The 18620-nt window shown below is 41.2% G+C and overlaps 1 protein-coding gene across 1 annotated transcript; it reads left to right on the forward strand.

The window, feature by feature from the left end:
• Positions 1 to 6568: 6568 nt before the first annotated feature.
• Positions 6569 to 11961, forward strand: LOC147450537 (uncharacterized). The gene is made up of 2 exons (XM_086520740.1): positions 6569 to 7582; positions 7677 to 11961. The coding sequence occupies exon 2, from the start codon at positions 7881 to 7883 to the stop codon at positions 8991 to 8993; it is 1113 nt and encodes a 370-aa protein (XP_086376866.1). The 5' UTR covers positions 6569 to 7582; positions 7677 to 7880; the 3' UTR covers positions 8994 to 11961.
• The last annotated feature ends 6659 nt before the right edge of the window (positions 11962 to 18620 follow it).

Raw genomic sequence — 18620 nt, forward strand, 5'->3', positions numbered from 1 at the left:
GAACATTATCACAAGATTTGGTTGCCCTTTTGAAATTGTTAGTGATAATGGTACCCATTTTATAAATGAGGTAATAAGAGAGCTTACCACGACCTTTATGATATCCCACCATAAGTCTACACCTTATTACCCACAAGCTAATGGACAAGCCAAGAGCACCAACAAGACTCTAATCTCTATTTTAACCAAGACGGTAGAAGCTCATCGCACTGATTGGGATTTGAAGTTGACATCTGCTCTATGGGCTTATCGTACTGCTTATAAAGTGGCTATTAATTGTACGCCATTCAAAATGGTATACGGCCAAGAAGCGGTTATGCCTTGGGAGTTTGTCATTCCTAGTCTTAGGGTAGCTTCGCAAGAAGGATGGAATGGTAACCCCTTAACCGAGCGTTTGTATATCTTAGAAAAACTAGATGGAGAGAGACAGTTGGCTGTGCAAAATGCTCTTGTGGAAAAGGATAGGAGAAAGAAGTGGTTTGATCGCCATGTGAAGGACAAGGACATCAAAGTTGGTGATAAAGTCCTTATGTATGGAGTACGTAAAGAGAAGAAAAAGTTGAAATATGCTGATAAAGGACCATATAGAGTATGTGAAATTACCCCACAAGGTACCCTTCGTGTGGAAACTCTTGATGGAGTTGAAACCATTGGATTCCTATTCAAAAGATATTATGATCCTTTAAGCCAAGAAGAACTACGGGCCATTCATCAAAAGAAGGCCGCCAAAGCACAAACCGAGTTAAACAAGATACAAGCTCAGGCTGAGGCTAAGGAGCGACAACAACGTATAAGACAAAAACAAGAGGCTAACCTTGGAGTCACAAATGCATTCCACGTGGAAATCGAAGAGGATGGGTTGGACTCTGACACACCTCTACGATACCCCATTGAGTTAAATAGTGCCTATGGAAAAGTGCTATATAACGCCTTATTGGACACGGGTGCTAAATATAATCTGCTATCCTATGGGGTGTGGTGTCAGTTAGGGAAGCCACCTCTATCTGAGAGTATTATCCAAGTCAAGGGTGTCAACAAGAAAAAAACTACGATTTTTGGAATCTGACACACTTCTGTCAGTTATGACAATGGTATTGTAGCTCAAGACTTTTTGGTCATGCCTACTGGAACTATGGAGGGTAATATAAACCTAGGCCGCACGTGGATGATAGCCACCAAATTCACTATTGATTGGGGGACTGGGGGTGTTACAACGCAAAAACCAACTCTTAGCCCTACCACTCAAGCCACCCGGTTTATATAATATCCTCTTTCCTTGATTCTAAAAGGGGTGACAGATAGGTAGGTTAGGGGTCTAGATTGTGTTTTGAGTTTGTTTTTTAGGAGTTTTAATTTTTCACCCTGACATGCCTCCTAGAGGTATAGTGCCTGTTTTTGGATGTGTTAGGTAGGACTTATATGGATCTCCATCCACATGGCTGAGGACATCTGCTTCAACGAAATGAGCCACTCCATACCTCCAGGTGTACTACTTTCCATGATTCATGTTGGTGGATATGTGTAATTGCTAATAATGATTTTTCATTCTTTGTTTGAGTGCAATAGTTATGATGTTATCTGCCATTATAGATGAGCCTGGAGATTAGGAGACCGTGACTTTAGGTTAACTCATTTACTTGACCACTAGGCCTAGCTAATAAAATTATCCGAGTATTTGAGACCTTAGGAATGTTTTAGGCAGAGAAAGGCTTGCTCACTCAAACAGGTTCCCAGTGTGGGCGCTTTTCCTTGAGAAGAAAAAAACCCCGGACATACAAAATAAGCACACACGTCACATGATTGTGACCTAAAGTAAAAAAGTATTAAAAATAAAAATAAAAATAAAAAATTAAAAGACTTCCATTGAGCTTACAGTTAACATTTCAAGATTTTATTTGCAGTCGTGAGAGCGAGTTGGCTAATCAAAGCTGAAAAGCATAATTAGGGAATCTTGCATTTAAATAATCTTCTTAGCTTAGCTAGTACTAGAGTAGTTGTTTTAACCTTAGTCATAGCTAACTAATTGATAGACTCACCCATAAGCTCAAAACTCTTGATTAATTAATTTACTCAAAGTGAAATTTATTTGTCCTTAATGGCAGTCTAACATTTCATAAATCTTGCATTTACTCATTTCCACATGTACTTTACATTCCCCTCATGATTTATGGCAATATAATTCCGCTTGCTAAAACAGTGACTTTGCCTTGCAGATTCAAATCTAGATGCTCTACAACATGGACATACCAAGCTTCAACTCAATAGCTTCCGAGGACGGAATCTACATCAGGAAGGGGGGCAATGTTAACCCTCGTGGCTCACGGGCACCCTAATATCGCCTACGACGGACACTGTAACCGTATTATTTATTTAAGTAGAGTCAGGCACCGGGCTTGTCGGTCCAATAGGGAAAGGTGGAGTGATCGCCGATGAGAGGCGCACTCTAACACGAACATGCTAGGGTTAGTTGGCTAAGCATGGGCCCCCAAGTGTGAATGGGGTGAGCTCACATAAAAGCCAATTAAACCTAAAATTGAGTCATTCTCTCATTGTGCAATAGAAGCTGCTCTTGCTCCATCTCCACCTTCTCCTTCACCATCTCCTTGTGTGTGTGCGTGTGAGAGAGAGAGAGAGAGAGAGAGTGTGAGAGTGTGTGTGCGATCGAGCGTTGCGGCGGCACGACGGCGGCGAGGCGGTTGAGCGCGGTGTAGCGGCGTCTCCCTCTTCTTCGCGGCGAGGAATCCTCTACGGCAGGAGCATAAGGCGGTGAGTGACACACTATTGCCCTCTTTGAGCTTACTAGTTAAACTAGTTCTGTGCTTGGAGCCGTCTGCGGCTCGTACACGGTGTATCGGCAAGTCCCTTGCTTCGACAGTGCGACAACGAGCGCACACCGGCTATAACCACTTTGATCAAAACCATAATGCAGATAACCATAACCATAAACAAAATTAACAATAACCATAAGCATAACCAGAAAGAGAAACAATAACTGTCTATACAATGACAATGACAATAATCATAACCATAAGGGAAACAATAACTGTCTGAACACTAACTGTTTGTACAAAAACGAGACACAGAAGCGCGTCTGTGTCTCACAAAGCATATAGATGAAATCTGGTCCACTAATAACTAGGCGTCGCGCTTCATCAAGGACCTAAACCAATGCCTTGGGCTGATAGGGATTATCCGTCGCCTTGATAGCCTAGTAGGCTTTGGAACACCTTCTTGAGGGTTCAAGGAGCCGAGAGTCGTACCTAGACTTGTCATGGGGTGGTAGCCTTGTATTGTGCTTTACTTTTTGCTATGAATGACAAAAAAAAACTTCCATAAGATTCAAAAAGCTGTGACAATGTACTAATAGATTAGGAGCTTTTTTATAGCCCATAGACATGATAGACTTGAATGCTTTATTATAACTGGTGACATAGTTTTCAGCCTAGTAAGTTTATGAACTTGCATTAGCCTAGGGTCATAATTGATTGCTTGTGTTTCATGCATAAAATTGAAATTTTAAGTGGTTTAATCTTCATGATAGCTAGGTGTCTTTTTTGCTTTATGTTGTTTAGTTTTTTATAATGATTCACCCATCTTTTAGAAGCAAAAAATTCACTTTGCATGATTTTTCATTGGAACTTCATGTTTTTAATCCTTGTTGGCCTTTGATGCTCATTACTTGTTCTTATGATTTGCAGCGATATTCTTCCATGGACTTGCTTTCTACCATGTCACCGTGTTTTGCTTCACCAACACACGAGGACGTGCGCCAAATTAGGATGAGGGGAATGTTAGCAGTGAATAACATAGGCTACATTGAGTATGCATCAAGTGGGAGATTTCCTATGGATATGCACAATGTTTTATACTCACTTTGTATAAGGTATTGGGCTCATTGGGAGTTCCAAAGTTGCATATGCTAGCTAAGGGGCTCAAACTTAAACCCATAGTAGAAGGGATTGTGGTGCAAGCATTTATAAGGAACCCTTTATGCAGAAGGCTTCATCCTTGAGGATCCACTTCTGAGAGCTCTCTCTCTTTCGAGTGTCCACTCTATGGATGGCCTAGCCTTGAGCTTAATGCACATGCTTAAGAGGCCAGTGCTAACCCATTGTAATTAGAGAAGCTATTCTTAATCTAATCTCTACTTTATTCATTAGTCTACTTCTTCTATATTCCATTATGTCATGGAGTAGTTTCACCTTTCGCATTATTCTAGATTTGAGTGTGTGTGATGACTTCTTGTTTATTGATCACTTCTTCTATATTCCATTATGTCATGGAGTAGTTTCACCTTTCGCATTATTCTAGATTTGAGTGTGTGATGACTTCTTGTTTATTGATCACTCTTATTCTTCTATGAGCATTTGATTTGCGATATTACATCTCTAATTAGGTTCATTAAGTTGGTTCTTAATCTTGTAATTAGTGTATGTGCCCTATAATTTGCTTGTGTGTGGATGGGTTTTATGAAACTCTAGCACCATTCACCTTGTGTGTGTAGCTTTTGATGAAGTGCCTTGATTGGCATGTGGTGATTGGAGAGTCCAACATCAATGCAATTAGTGTGTGCTTATCAAGAGTGTGTTTAGAGATTCTAGTCTATGGTAAGTCGAACTTTGGTGGGCTTAATGTGTGTAGCTGATGCTTGATTGATGATGTGATTAGAGTTAGTGATGCATAATCTCTATTGCATTGGATGAGCATTCTCATGAATCCTCTCATTCGATACATTCAATGCTCGTACTTCCATGCCTAGCTAGGTTGCCGATCCTAGGATTGATAATTTTGTTGGTCTTGGGTTGATTAGGCTATGCTATCATTTTCCCCAACACCACCTATCCATTGTTTTACTTTTTAAATGCACAAGCTAAGGCTGGTAATCTCAAAGGCTTGCAAATCAGCTAGGAACATGTGGTTTGTTTGGGTTTTATTGATGATACATTAGGCAAAATTGGGACTCACAAAGGGGCCCTTTAAGGAGTTTGACTTTACCTCTCTCTACCAAAACGGGTGCATGGATAAATTTTTGCAAACAAACTCCAAAGTTGGCAGAGGTTTGACACTTAGAATGTCCTCTTCAAGCTCTATCTACTGATATATAGCACGCCCTGAGATTCCTCATATTTTAAAAGATTATTTTTTTGTTTTACCTATGATGTGACAACTCTGTTGGAATCTAACAGAGTTGTCACATCATAGGTGAATCAAAAAAATAATCTTCTAAAATATGAGGAATCTTAGGGCGTGCTATATATCAGTAGATAGAGCTTGAAGAGGACATTCTAATTGTCAAACCTCCGCCAACTTTGGAGTTTTCTTGCAAAAATTTATCCATGCGCCCATTTTGGTAGAGAGAGGTAAAGTCAAACTCCTTAAAGGGCCCCTTTGTGAGTCCAAATAATGCTATCTCATTTTTGGATGCATATAATCATAATATAGGTTTGGGTGTCTCTGTGTGTGACTCTCTCTACCTCCCTGGCCTCTCTCTCTCTCTCTCTCTCTCTCTCTCTCGTATAGTAGGAACCTCGTACCCAATCTTATCCGCAATTCATTTGCTATAGCTTTGTAATTGGCGAAAAGTATTACATGGTGCACATTAAAAGTGGACCAAATTTTACATTTGTTATATTTTGCCCGCAAAGTGTTGGAGCTATGTAGAGAGTCCCCACTATATATGTGTACTCAGTGTGTGCTTTCCACATACATTGGGGCTTGCAATTGTGAGGCGTCTCTCTCTCTCTCTCTCTCTCTCTCTCTCTCATATGTGGTCTCTCACTCTTGTCTTGGTCTTCCTCCCTTGTCAACATGGTATTAGAGCATTTCCCATCAAGTGGTCGTTCAAGCTTTTCTCAACCTGATTCGTTGTCGTGTTGTCGTACGTCTAAATGGAGAATTATATGCAGGAGTCACATATTCATTGTTTTTTATGAGTGCTCCGAATATGGTTGGGAGCATAGCATTTTCGCATGATGAAAATCTTGCAATGGCCATCATGTGGCGTGAGAATGGTTTTTTATATCATAACTTGGAATTTGAAGTCGTCATTGTCAAATGTTTCTCGAGTGAATATGGGCTTTGACCTCGACTGACGGTATCACTCATGCTGATGCAAGAGCAGTTGAATGATAAGGTTCTGCTTAGCGAAGTTTGGTCGATATTTGTGCCAGATAACGTGTGCTAAAAGAGCTAACGTAGATCAAGGCTATAGTGGTGTTTTGCAAACTAGACATCGACGAAGTCAAGGAGGCTACAAAGGTGATTGTAGTGCGCACTGTACCTACCATAGTGTCTGTCATAAAAGGCCTTATGCTTGGGACAATGACGGCGTCCGTGAGGGTTCCCCGAGACGCACTTTGGGACAATTTCTGGCTTTGGAGTGAGAAAGCTTACAGGGAGAGCTTGGCAATGATTGGCCGTGCATGCCATTCGACTTCGAAGTGGAAGAGTGCATAACCAATGTGAATGGCCGCTTAAAAGAAAGCTTTTTTTTAAGAGAATCATTGACTAGCAAAAATAGAGACTGGCACTTAAAAGCAGACAGCGCAGGGGAAGAAAAAGTTGGGCAGGTTGACAAGAAGGAGAGGGCCGAGAGCAGCGCGGTGAAAAATGGACTAGCGCGTCACTGTCGAGGGCCTCCCATGAGCAGAGGAGGACGAGTTGACATTGGGGTTGCTTGTGGTGAAGCCAACAGGAGAGGAAACGGTTGAGTTTTCGAGGTGCTGGTGGTTTGCAAGCCGTCCGAGCAGGGGCGACAACTGCAACACAGAGTGCCGGATAGGGAGCCGCCATTCGAGCAAGGAAAAGATATCACCTTCGTTGGTAGGTAGCAATGTATCTGGTGGAGAATCAAGAAAGTGGCATCAACTATAGTAGCAAGGGCAGCATGAGGGCTTTCTGCAGGCGAGAGTAGCATAGGTGTGAGAGCCGGGTGGTCTAGTCGGGAACTGTAGGAGTTGAGAGCACCGGGTGGTGGAGTCGGCAAGTGAAGACAGAGAGCCCCCAGGGTGTGCGACCAGGAGGAGCCGACGAGATTTTGGAAGAGCAGGAGCAGCACGAGGGAAAAGCAAGGGAGTTCTACCAGTGTGATTTTGATATTGTTGGGTAATATGAATCAATGGTTCCTGATTTTTAGGTACTGAAACTGTTGACAGAGAGCCTTGACAAGCTGAATATTGGAGACTATTGGTGAAGCTCAATCATAGGAGGATTTTGGATGGCATGCTAGAGCTTGTGGGGTGATGAGGAGGTACCACATAGCAAAGGTTTAAAGACGAGATAATCAAGGCAAGGGAAGATATCGGGAGGTCTTTGAAGCAAGTGCCTTGTCGAGTAGGTTGAGAATGAAAGCGAGGAAGAAAAGCGAGCGTCACCTTCAGCAGGTAAAGGACTTGGTTGGAGCCGATGAATTGCCAAGGCCTGGAGAAGCAGATCTTTAGCAATTTTCAGAGGTTTGTTTGAGTTAAAAGAAGACTAAACCAAACGATGGCAAAGTGAGTGCACGTGAAGGTGGTCGGGAAGAGCAAGGGAAAGGCATTGAGGCCATATAGATTTGTCATTTGCACTTCCGCTCATAGTCTCGGTGAGTTCAGGAGCACTTGCTGCCTATTGCGATCAAGTTTTTTTTTTGTATTCAAATTTTTGTTCATTTAAGTAATTCAATTCAAGTTGTACAGGGTGTTCTTTTGGTGCTATATTCTCTTGAGATGTGCATCTTTCTCTTACCGTTTCCCACAGCGAGCAACCCCGTGCTGACCCGGCTCAACTCGTGAACATAAAATCCCCCGACATCTTTGGTGAACCCGACACGAAGCGATCCGGGGTGGAAAATGTTGGAAGAGAGGATGACGACGACATCTCAAGTAGAGATGATGTAGCAAATGATGCAACGATTTTATGCTTTCTTGCAACAGCAGCAGCAGCAACATCATCAGGTTACTTATGAGGAATTTGGTTTAGACCGAGAAGAAGTTTTACAAGGATTAGCCCAACGAGATGAAGCAATGGAAGAAGCATTGGATAAAGTCTCTTTTGAAAGAGGTATTTTTTATGGCTACGATAGTGATGGATATCTTGCATGCTACAGGTTAGAGATGGAGCTTATGGGTATTCCAACTAGGCATATGATCAAGGAGTTTGACCGGCTAGTAGCTCCAGAATTACATGATCAGATACAAGAGCTTATCGATAAGTATGCAGATAATTGGGCTAAATTTAAAGAAGCAGTTGTACAAGTGGGTGACCGGCACATAGCCTTGGAAATAGAGCAGATGAATCAAAAAAAGCAGGTTACTTTCAATAAAGGTGATGGAGATCAATTGCAGACAATCAGTTATGATGAATTTTCGGAGCAAATTCATGCAAGAAGTAAAGCTAAAGCAGGTGCAGCTTTGCAAGTACCAGATTTCATCACAGAGCATCATGCATCAAGCAATCTAACACAGGTAAACAATGAATTTCAGACTAAATTCATTGATGAAAATTTTTCCGAGCTTGCTCACATGGTAGCTGCCTCTATCATTAGTTCTTGTAAAGCATTAAGTGAAGGTGAAAATGTTGTTGTCAGTGTTCCACATACTAGTAATCTTTGCAGCATGGATTGTTCTCAAGAAGTTCAAGATGATCCTTTAGAAGGTGTTGATGGTCCTCTCATCACAATGGAAGCATGCAAGGCCAAGCAGAACAACAGGTTTCTTGAAGATGATTGCATTGATAAAAACATTTATACTGTAACAAATGAAGTGCAAGAAATTATGGAGTCAATAGAAGTTGTGCATGAGGGTATATATGAGTCTACAATTGCTCTGGACGATATATTTACAGGTGCTGATATCACAGAGCAAGATGATGATGCAAATAGTGAAGCTTCCTTGTCAGGATTGAGAGAAGAGAATTCCATTATTGGTGTCTTTTTATCTAATTGTGGTATGTATGAGAAACATATGATGGATGATTTCTCTACTATTAGTATCTATTCAAAGGGGGTTGCATGAAGAATCTTCACAGGGTATCGATCAATCTTTGCCAACCGTAGAAGTACGTGAAGCGGAACATAATGAAGAGATCTATGAAGATTGCTTAGATGATGTTCTTTGTGTGCCTGACATTTCTGACATGACGGAAGTACAGGATACTGGACACGAAGTTTCTTCTTTTGTTATTTCTCTTGAGCTACAAGAGGAAGCAACCCACAATCCTTTGACAGATGATGAGAGTATTTACTGCTCTACTGATGAAAAAGTGGATGCAAATTCACGGAGTTCCAAGTAATGATGACTGTGACACTGATGCAAGATTTTCACAAGTTCGTGTGGTAACTATGAAGTCAGAGGGGGTGAATCACTATGGATAAAGCAAAGGGTGTACATGATTTTTTAGTTTCTTCGACAAGGTACTGGCTATGGTTGGGTCCATATACTCTTTTTACTTATGCTTATGTCAATGCTATTATGGTTACCGGTAAAAGGTATGCAGTGTTCTTATATGCTTGCTGAACAAAAGTTGTCAAATGTTTACAAGAGCTGGGTATTGCACAATGATTCAAGGGAAGTTTTGCTTTACTGTGAGGCTCATAAATGCTATGTGCTTGCTATGGTATTGGATCCAAGAGATTTTGAGATCCTTAAGAAGCAGGTTGAATATGGTTGGGTTCTTCTGGGTGCACAATGTTATCGGTTGCTAATTGATCCAGGAAGAACAAGCTCATGCCAAGGTTGTTTGATGTCGATTCAGATCAATAATGTATGCTCGTGTGGATTTTATGGAGCTCCAGCTCTAGTTCTTGGGAAATGTCTTCTTAAGACATTTGATCCAGGAGGACAGGTTTATGAGAACGGCTTATGGCAGTTGATATATAGACCATATGACCCTGGTGGTGTTCATCATGCTCATAGGTTATGGCAAGAGATTTAAAGACTTTGCAGTGGATCATGCTTATACTTTATTGGATGGAGCTACTTGATTGATGGAAAAATTTTGAGTTTTCCCTTTGATCCTGGAGGCTTATGACTCCTTGAAGTCAAATTTTTGATGGTTATTGGTAGCATGCTTACATTCGACCACTACTTGCATGCCAGCAGCTTTTATACTTACAGTTTTTTGGTACATACCGGAGGATGTGTAGGTTCAAAGGGGGTGGATGTCGTGCTGTCGTAAGTCTAAATGGAGAATTATATGCAGGAGTCACATATTCAGTGTTTTTTATGAGTGCTCGGAATATGGTTGGGAGCATACCATTTTCTCACGATGAAAATCTTGCAATGGCCATCATGTGGCGTGGGAATGGTTTTTTATATCATAACTTGGAATTTGAAGTCGTCATTGTCAAATGTTTCTCGAGTGAATATGGGCTTTGACCTTGACTGACGGTATCACTCATGCTAATGCAAGGGCAGTTGAATGATAAGGTTGTGCTTAGAGAAGTTTGGTCGATATTTGTGCCGGATAACGTGTGCTAAAAGAGATAAGGTAGATCAAGGCTATGGTGGTGTTTTGCAAACTAGACATCGACGAAGTCAAGGAGGCTACAAAGGTGATGGTAGTGCGCACTGTACCTACCATAGTGTTTGTCATAAAAGGCCTTACACTTGGGACAATGACGGCGTCCGTGAGGGTTCCCCGAGACGCACTTTGGGACAATTTTTGGCTTTGGAGTGAGAAAGCTTACACGGAGAGCTTGGCAATGATTGGCCGTGCATGCCATTCGACTTCGAAGTGGAAGAGTGCATAACCAATGTGAATGGCCGCTTAAAGGAAAGCTTTTTTTTAAAGAGAATCATTGACTAGCAAAAATAGAGACTGGCGGTTAAAAGCAGACAGCGCAGGGGAAGAAAAAGCCAGGCAGGTTGAGAGAAGGAGAGGGCCGAGAGCAGCGCGGTGAAAAATTGACTAGCGCGTCACTGTCGAAGGCCGCCCATGAGCAGAGGAGGACGAGTTGACAGTGGGGTTGCTTGTGGTGAAGCCAGGAGAAGAGGAACTAGTTGAGTTTTCGAGGTGCTGGTGGTTTGGAAGCCGATCGAGCAGGGGCGACAACTGCAACACCGAGTGCCGGATAGGGAGCCGCCATCCGAGCAAGGAAAAGATGTCACCCTCGTTGGTAGGCAGCAATGTATGTGGTGGCGAATCAAGAAAGTGGCATAAACTATAATAGCAAGGGCAGCATGAGGGCTTCCTGCAGGCGAGAGTAGCACAGGTGTGAGAGCTAGGTGGTCGAGTCGGCAACTGTAGGAGTTGAGAGCACCGGGTGGTGGAGTCGGCAAGTGAAGACAAAGAGCCACCAGGGTGTGCGACGAGGAGGAGGGAGCCGACGAGATTTTGGAACAGTAGGAGCAGCACAAGGGAAAAGCAAGGGAGTTCTACCAATGTGATTTTGATATTGTTGGGCAATATGAATCAATGGTTCCTGATTTTGAGGTACTGAAAGTGTTGACAGAGAGCCTTGACAAGCTGAATATTGGAGACTATGAGGTGAAGCTCAATCATAGGCGGATTTTGGATGGCATGCTAGAGGTTGTGCGGTGATGAGGAGGTATTGCATAGCAAAGGTTTAAAGACGAGATAATCAAGGCAAGGGAAGATATTGGGAGGTCTTTCAAGCAAGTGCCTTGTCGAGTAGGTTGAGAATGAAAGCGAGGAAGAAAAGCGAGCGTCAACTTCAGTAGGTAAAGGACTTGGTTGGAGCCGACGAACTGCCAAGGCCTGGAGAAGCAGATCTTTAGCAATTTTCAGAGGTTTGTTTGAGCTAAAAGAAGACTAAAGCAAACGATGGCAAAGTGAGTGCATGTGAAGGTGGTCGGGAAGAGCAAGGGAAAGGCATTGAGGCCATACAGATTTGGCATTTGCACTTCCGCTCATAGTCTCGGCGAGTTCAAGAGCACTTGTTGCCTATTGGGATCAAGTTTTTTTTTCTGTATTCAGATTTTAGTTCATTTAAGTAATTCAATTCAAGTTGTACAAGGTGTTCTTTTGGTGCTATATTCTCTTGAGATGCCCATCTTTCTCTTACCGTTTCCCAGAGCGAGCAACCCGGTGGTGACCCGGCTCAACTCGTGAACATAAAATCCCCCGACATCGTAAAAGCACTCCTATAATTCAAGTCCAATTTGGGCAGCAGAGAGCCGTGCTACAAGTACAATTAAAAGTCATCCTAAGTCAAAGATAAGTCCTTTTATTTGCTTGTTTCAACAGCCTAAGGATGAATATGCTGGGTGTTGATGAGCATGGAGTGCTTCTAGATGGTCTCGTAGCTGCATATGTATAGGTTCTGGCAACGCTAAATAATGGTAACGACAAGGTCCTCATGTCCATCTAGTTGTGCAATAACAGAACGCTTGATGTCACGGTGGGCGTGAGGAGCGTAAAAAGACTTAAACTAGGATAGAGTTTAGTGCCTTTCTTTTTGTCTGTCTGATGTCGCTGCTTGCATGGAAGAAAAAGAATCAGAAGAGTGCATCTGCTGAGAGTTGGCAGCAGCAAGGAACAATACGTGCCTCTATTTCATGTGTACGCCCCAATTTAGCGCCGCAATATTTAATTAGAGGTTTTTTGAGCTTCCTAGGCTATTATTAGTGTTGATTCTGACTTGCTGCTCGTATTTGCCTTCAACTACGAACTCCCATTTTGGCTATTCATACCATCGATTATCAACTACGATCTCCGATTTTGGCTATTCATACCATTGGAACTATTGCGATTAATAAGGCTGCGACCAAAGCTATCACATCTCCAACTGTTGCATAGGGAGGCGATAAATAAGCTTCGACATCCAAAGTGAGCACTGTTCGCGCAGTTCAAAAATAGCTCGTTTGCAGTTCTTATTATCGCTTTGCCATCTTTAGTGCTACCCTTCAGTGTTCACCAAAAAGTTTTCTAGCAACAATGACACATCGAGCTTCGTCATAAAAAATCACTCCTATAATAGGCCTTGAATATTCTTTAACGAGCACCATTTTTATCCCTGCTAGCTAGATGGAATAACATCATGAAGTCCATAAATTTTGTCATGTGTTAATCATATTTGTAACTTTCATTGAGATGCTTTACACTTGAAATTGATGTCAGCGATACACAGATCATATCATCATTATTCTCGTGAAACTGTTGAGATAGCTTAAAAATTTAATCATTCCACATTAATTATTAAAAGTTGTCCTCATTCGTGATCATTTTATTCAAATCATTCATGACAATATCATTTTGATGACACTTACAAACTTATTTCATTGTAGCTTTTGATAGAAGGACCATGATGATATTCACGAGCTTGGTGATTGTTTGTGATTGTCAACTAATCTTCTTAAGAGGAATTACAGGATACTTTCAGCCTGCATGTTTACAACATGGATCTATGGTACTTTAAGCTGCAATATGGTAAAGACGACGTGGGCCCATACTGTCATGGGTATTTCTATCTTACATTATAATTTTTTTCTTTTGATTCATTGAGAGAATCTTTAATGCCATGGTACGTAAAGCCATGATGATTGCTATTTCAAAGTTTTATTAAGTACGTGTTTCTAATGTCATGGTGAATACCGTCAAGCCATGGTACATTGTAAAGCCATGATAATGATGACTATTTTACAGTTTTTAACTTGATTTGAAGAAAGCGTCTCTAATGCCATGGTAAATATCGTGATGCAATGGTACTTAAATCCACGATGATGATTATTTGATGATAGTTGCCAGTTGTTGAGATCTTGGGGGTCCTGGTATGTTCATTATATATGGGCTTTGTATATATGTGTGCACATGTGATTACATTGATATTATATTTGTTTCTATGTCATGTGCATATGTGATTGCATCGGCATTATAATTATTTATATGTCGTCTCTTTAGAACGGTGTCACAAACCATCTCCAAGGTTTTGACTGGGTCTTGGCAAAATATCACAGCCCTTGCATTCCATGACCGCCCTATGGTAGCCCTTGACCTTGGATGTCATTGAAGGCTCCCCATAGCCATGCAGGGACCCTCGATCTAGGCTCCTTCTGAAGCCACTACAGTGCACCACTGCTAGGGATGCACGAAGGTTCCTTGCTAAAGTACGAGAGGCCCCTAAGGCACTTGAATTCAAAATCTGAAGGGTGAGTAGCACCGCAAAAGAGGCTAAAGGGATGCCCCCCTCCCAGAGAGGTTATAATAATGGCAACAGTAAAGTTGGCTATGTAGGAGGGAAGCATGCTACAGGAGATAGGTAGCGATTTAATTAACGTGATCACACACACGTGAACACGTTAACCACATTTCAAAATATGTGATCACATTCAATAACCACGTGACTTCCCCTTAACCCATAGAAATTATCCAATTCGATAAGCCCACTAGATGTTTTTAGTTCTTAGTGGGCCCGATTTAGGGTTCCTATAGTTTTCTAGTGGGCCTAGTGAGAAAAAACACATATCCTAGTGAGGTTTTGGTAGGTTTCCTATTGGCTTTTTTGTGATCACATTAATTGTGATTATGTAAATGTCATAATGAACATTGTGATCACAAGAAATTTCACTTGATGAAATGAATATTAAATCTCTGGAGAGAGGCTAGGGCTATTGTTGAGAGAAGAGAACGTTCAGGGGCTTGCGATCATTGCATGAACATTGAGGGGGGCTGGTTCCTTGTGTAGCGTAGGTCTTGATTGTTGAAGTGTGCAATTGTGTTGTAGAAGTGCTTTCATCGGGGTTCTTGGTGGGTTGCTGAGGTGTTATGGAGCTTAAGGGTAATCGGTTGCAAGGGTGCTTGGCTTGGATTCAAAGGACACAGGTGTAGCTCAAGAAAAACATTCCAATGTCATTGTTTCTACAGGACACTCTATATCATAAAGTATATACTTGTATTACAATGTTCAATAATACATCTTGCAAGAAAAACAAGTGCTAAATATGTTCTTTTAAAAAAAATGCTCAGTTAAGCTTGACTTGGATAGGAACTAGAAAGTTACAAAGAACCTTGGCATGTCCTTTGCATAGGGTTATCCAAGAAAGAATACATCAAAGGTGAACCAACCAAACGTACATATTTACCTTATCACAATATATTATCCACAAACATGATTCTAGAACACCATTAGAGTCTAGGGTGTATAGTACCTTCTTATAGATTTGCCCGTGAAATCACTGATTTTTGGACATCCCCAAAATAGTCAAGCACGAGTGATTCGTTGGAGTGCTTAAATTTGATGCAAGAACGCTTGTAATGAATACAAACAAAACTCTCTAGAGAAAGACTTTATCTCTTTCTTCACACTTGGCCCTCCAGATATTCCCAAGAACTTGGTCCCATTTTCTTGCAATCCACTTTATGGACCAAATCATGTTGAGGTGATCAATCCACTCCTCCTCAAAGCATACATTTCTCTAGATATTCATAGTCATTGGCCAGTTGAACAATCTCTCTCTTGGCCACTTCCACGCTTTGCAATCCAGCAGTGTTGAGCAGGGAGGAAGTGTTAGGATTGAAAATTTTTCTAGAAGCCTTCTGACAAAGGACTTGCGCTTGGAGCATTAGGTTACAAAAGATCTTTAGACGTGCAACGATTTTTCAATCCCTTTTTTGTTCATTCCATCGAGCATCCAAGGTGCCAAGGCCCTAGTCTCTCAAATGCTTGGAAATTTCCAACCAATGGTTATCAAGGCTCAAATCTTCAACAATTGCGACCATTGAGACAAGTGCCTAGCCATCTCTTTCCATTATCTAATTTAATCTTTCCACTTGAGTGCCATGGCAACTTTATAGCCTTTTTCAATAAACTTTCCAGTAAAGCCAACTACTTGAGTCTTCACTTGAGAGGGGATATAAATTTATTTTGGAGGTTGAGATTGGATCATATCCTAGTTTTGGATCTCATCATGGCTTCCATTAACATTTCCCTTGCCATGGTAGCCCAACTCTCATCAAAATTGGTGAGGGTGCAAAAGAATTTAGCACATAGAGCTAGTTCATGAGTAATAGGGTCAAGTATTCCTAGTCCACCCTGACCTTTTGGTTTGGCAATAGCTGTCCATTTACCCCATTGCCAAGGTGCACTCGTCTTATTGCTCCATAAGAACTCCTAATTGGTTTTAAAGAAGACCTCCATTTTTATGGGACAATTGTAAGAGTGGCGATGCGTATGTTAACTACGGGATGAAGAAGGTATTAATTATTGTAGCTCTGTAGTGGAAAGGAAACAAGATAAACTCCCAACACTTTATTTTCTTTTTTATTTTTGCCAAACTAGTATCCCGAGGTGGCATCAGATGTTGCCTCTCTTCACAACCTCTCTAGCCCAACCTAGATCATCAAAATTGTCATTTTCTTTCAAATAAATAAAGCTTGATTTTTCTGTGTTGCATTGAGACCTTGACACTGCGGCAAACACATACACATTCTCCAAGGCTAGCCTAACCTTGTTATCATCCCGATTGTAGGAAGAGTAGTGAGTCATTTGCAAACATTTTCACAATTAATTGTTTGTCGTCTTGGATTTGCACCCCTTGAATCTACCCTCTTGCTTCTGCATCTTCCAAAATCGCAAAAAATGGGTGAATGCATGCACCAAACCAAAGAGGAGCTAAGGGACAACCTTGACAAATGGATCTCTTGACCTAAAAGCAACCGACTATTCTTGAGTTGAATAGGAGTTCACGAGAGATCCCTTTGCCAAGAGCATTAGCAACTTGACTGATTCATTGACCAAACCCCAAATTCTTAAGACTTGTCAAGGTCAAATTTAGAGAAGAACACATTCTTTTTTCTTGACCCTCGCATATTTCCTACGATTCATGGGTGCCAATTGTTGTCGTAAATTGATCTATGGTTAGTAAGTCCATGTTCATGAGGAGAGATAGCACCACCCAGCACTGGGACATCCATTCATCAACAATGAGTTTGGCTAACACCTTGTACACCAAAATAATCATGGTGATTGGTTTCCAATGGTTGAGCTGGGAGCAAGCAAGTTGTTTGGGGATGAGTTTAATTAGCCCTTTCTTAACCCATGATTCAAGTGTTGTATATGTAGGAAAGATGGGTCTAGAGACTCCCAAAATTCTTGAGAAAACTCTACCATGATACAACCCCACCCTAGCAAATTCTCTTTACCCAAATTTTTAAGATTCCTCCTCAAAATTCATCTAGGGAAAAGGGACTTTCTAGATAGTTTGTTTTGCTAGGATCAACTAAAGCTGGGGTGATCAAGAAAACCCTTTCTTTGGCTTCTCTGATTATGGGAGAGAGGTGATCTTCCTTTTTGATTGAGGTGATCTAGCATAACTTTTCCCCTCTCATCATGTTTGTTGATTTGGGCTACTTGTTTGGTTGAGGTGATCTAGCATAACTTTGTCCATCTCATCATGGTTGTTGATTTGGGCTCCTAGTTGGTCGATCAAGGAGGAGATGGTAGTCTGCCACTTTCTTATCGTAATCGCCTTGAGTAGGGTGTTTTTGTGGACATCCTTAGTATTGATGTGGTTTGACTTGGCTTGAAGGGTGCAAGGTCTGCTTGATCTTTAGTCATTCACTGTGTTCCTCGTTTGAGGATTTTCCTTGTATTTCTTTTTTTCCAAGCTCTTCAATCTAGATCTAAAGACTAATATTGCATGATTGTTATACTTTTTCAACATTGGACCCACTCCCTTGATTGCAGATTGGATTTTTTTAATAAATCTCATCCATGAGTTGGTCCTTTCCTTGATGATGTCTTGGTTAAGCTCATCCACAGCACAAGAGACCAGGGCCTTGAAGTGAGCATTTTTAAATAGATTCAGGTGGGTGATATTATAGCCCCTAATGAAGCATAAAACCCATTCTAATTGAAGTTGTGAGAGGTCATACCATAAAATCTTCCAACCCTTGTAATCATTAGGCTTGTAAGTGTTGATAATAGAGAGGAGGTTAATACATACCTCAATAGACAGTGCAATCGCCCTTCAGAACACGTGTTGAAAAACAAATTTATATTTTGAATCTCTGTGAACTCCTATCATGACACCACTGGATCCATTAGGAATGGTGTCATAGAAGAAAAGTAGTTCCCCAATAGTTTTTTCTCGGCATTGAGGCATCAAGTTGGTGTTCCTATATAAACCAATAGGTGATACCATTCTTCCTCTTCATGTAATGCAAGAGTGCTTCTTGCTTTACTTTTGTTCTTATGCCATTCACATTCTAGAGCCAAAACTTAAGAAGAGGGTTCATTAGACAAATTCTTCAACATTCGACTCCTGTCCAATATCCATGCCCCTGGTTCTAGAAGAATATGGGGGAAATAAATGAGGGAGTTTGTTTTCTTGTAGCAATGCAAAGGGATTGTGAAGCGGTATGACACAATCTAGGTCTACCGAATAACCTCATGAGCACAAATTACAAAGACATATGGATTCACATTTGTGAAGGTTTCACTATGGACATCAATTTTTATTGTCGGGCAATATCTAGTCCCATACAAAGTTTTTATGAGCCAATAAACATAGGAATTTTTTCAAAAACCCATACATATCATCGCATACAAAGCGTAATATTAGAGTGAATACTAATTGCTATTGTGGGATCCTAAAATCGAAACACCAAAATTAAAGATGATGTGGACAAAGAGAGTGGATGTTGATGTCGGAATTTGACTGTCAAAGTTTTCAATGTGAAGC

Source organism: Adiantum capillus-veneris, chromosome 9 (assembly GCF_014529385.1).
Source record: "Adiantum capillus-veneris isolate H3 chromosome 9, ASM1452938v2, whole genome shotgun sequence".
Taxonomy (NCBI): domain Eukaryota; kingdom Viridiplantae; phylum Streptophyta; class Polypodiopsida; order Polypodiales; family Pteridaceae; genus Adiantum; species Adiantum capillus-veneris.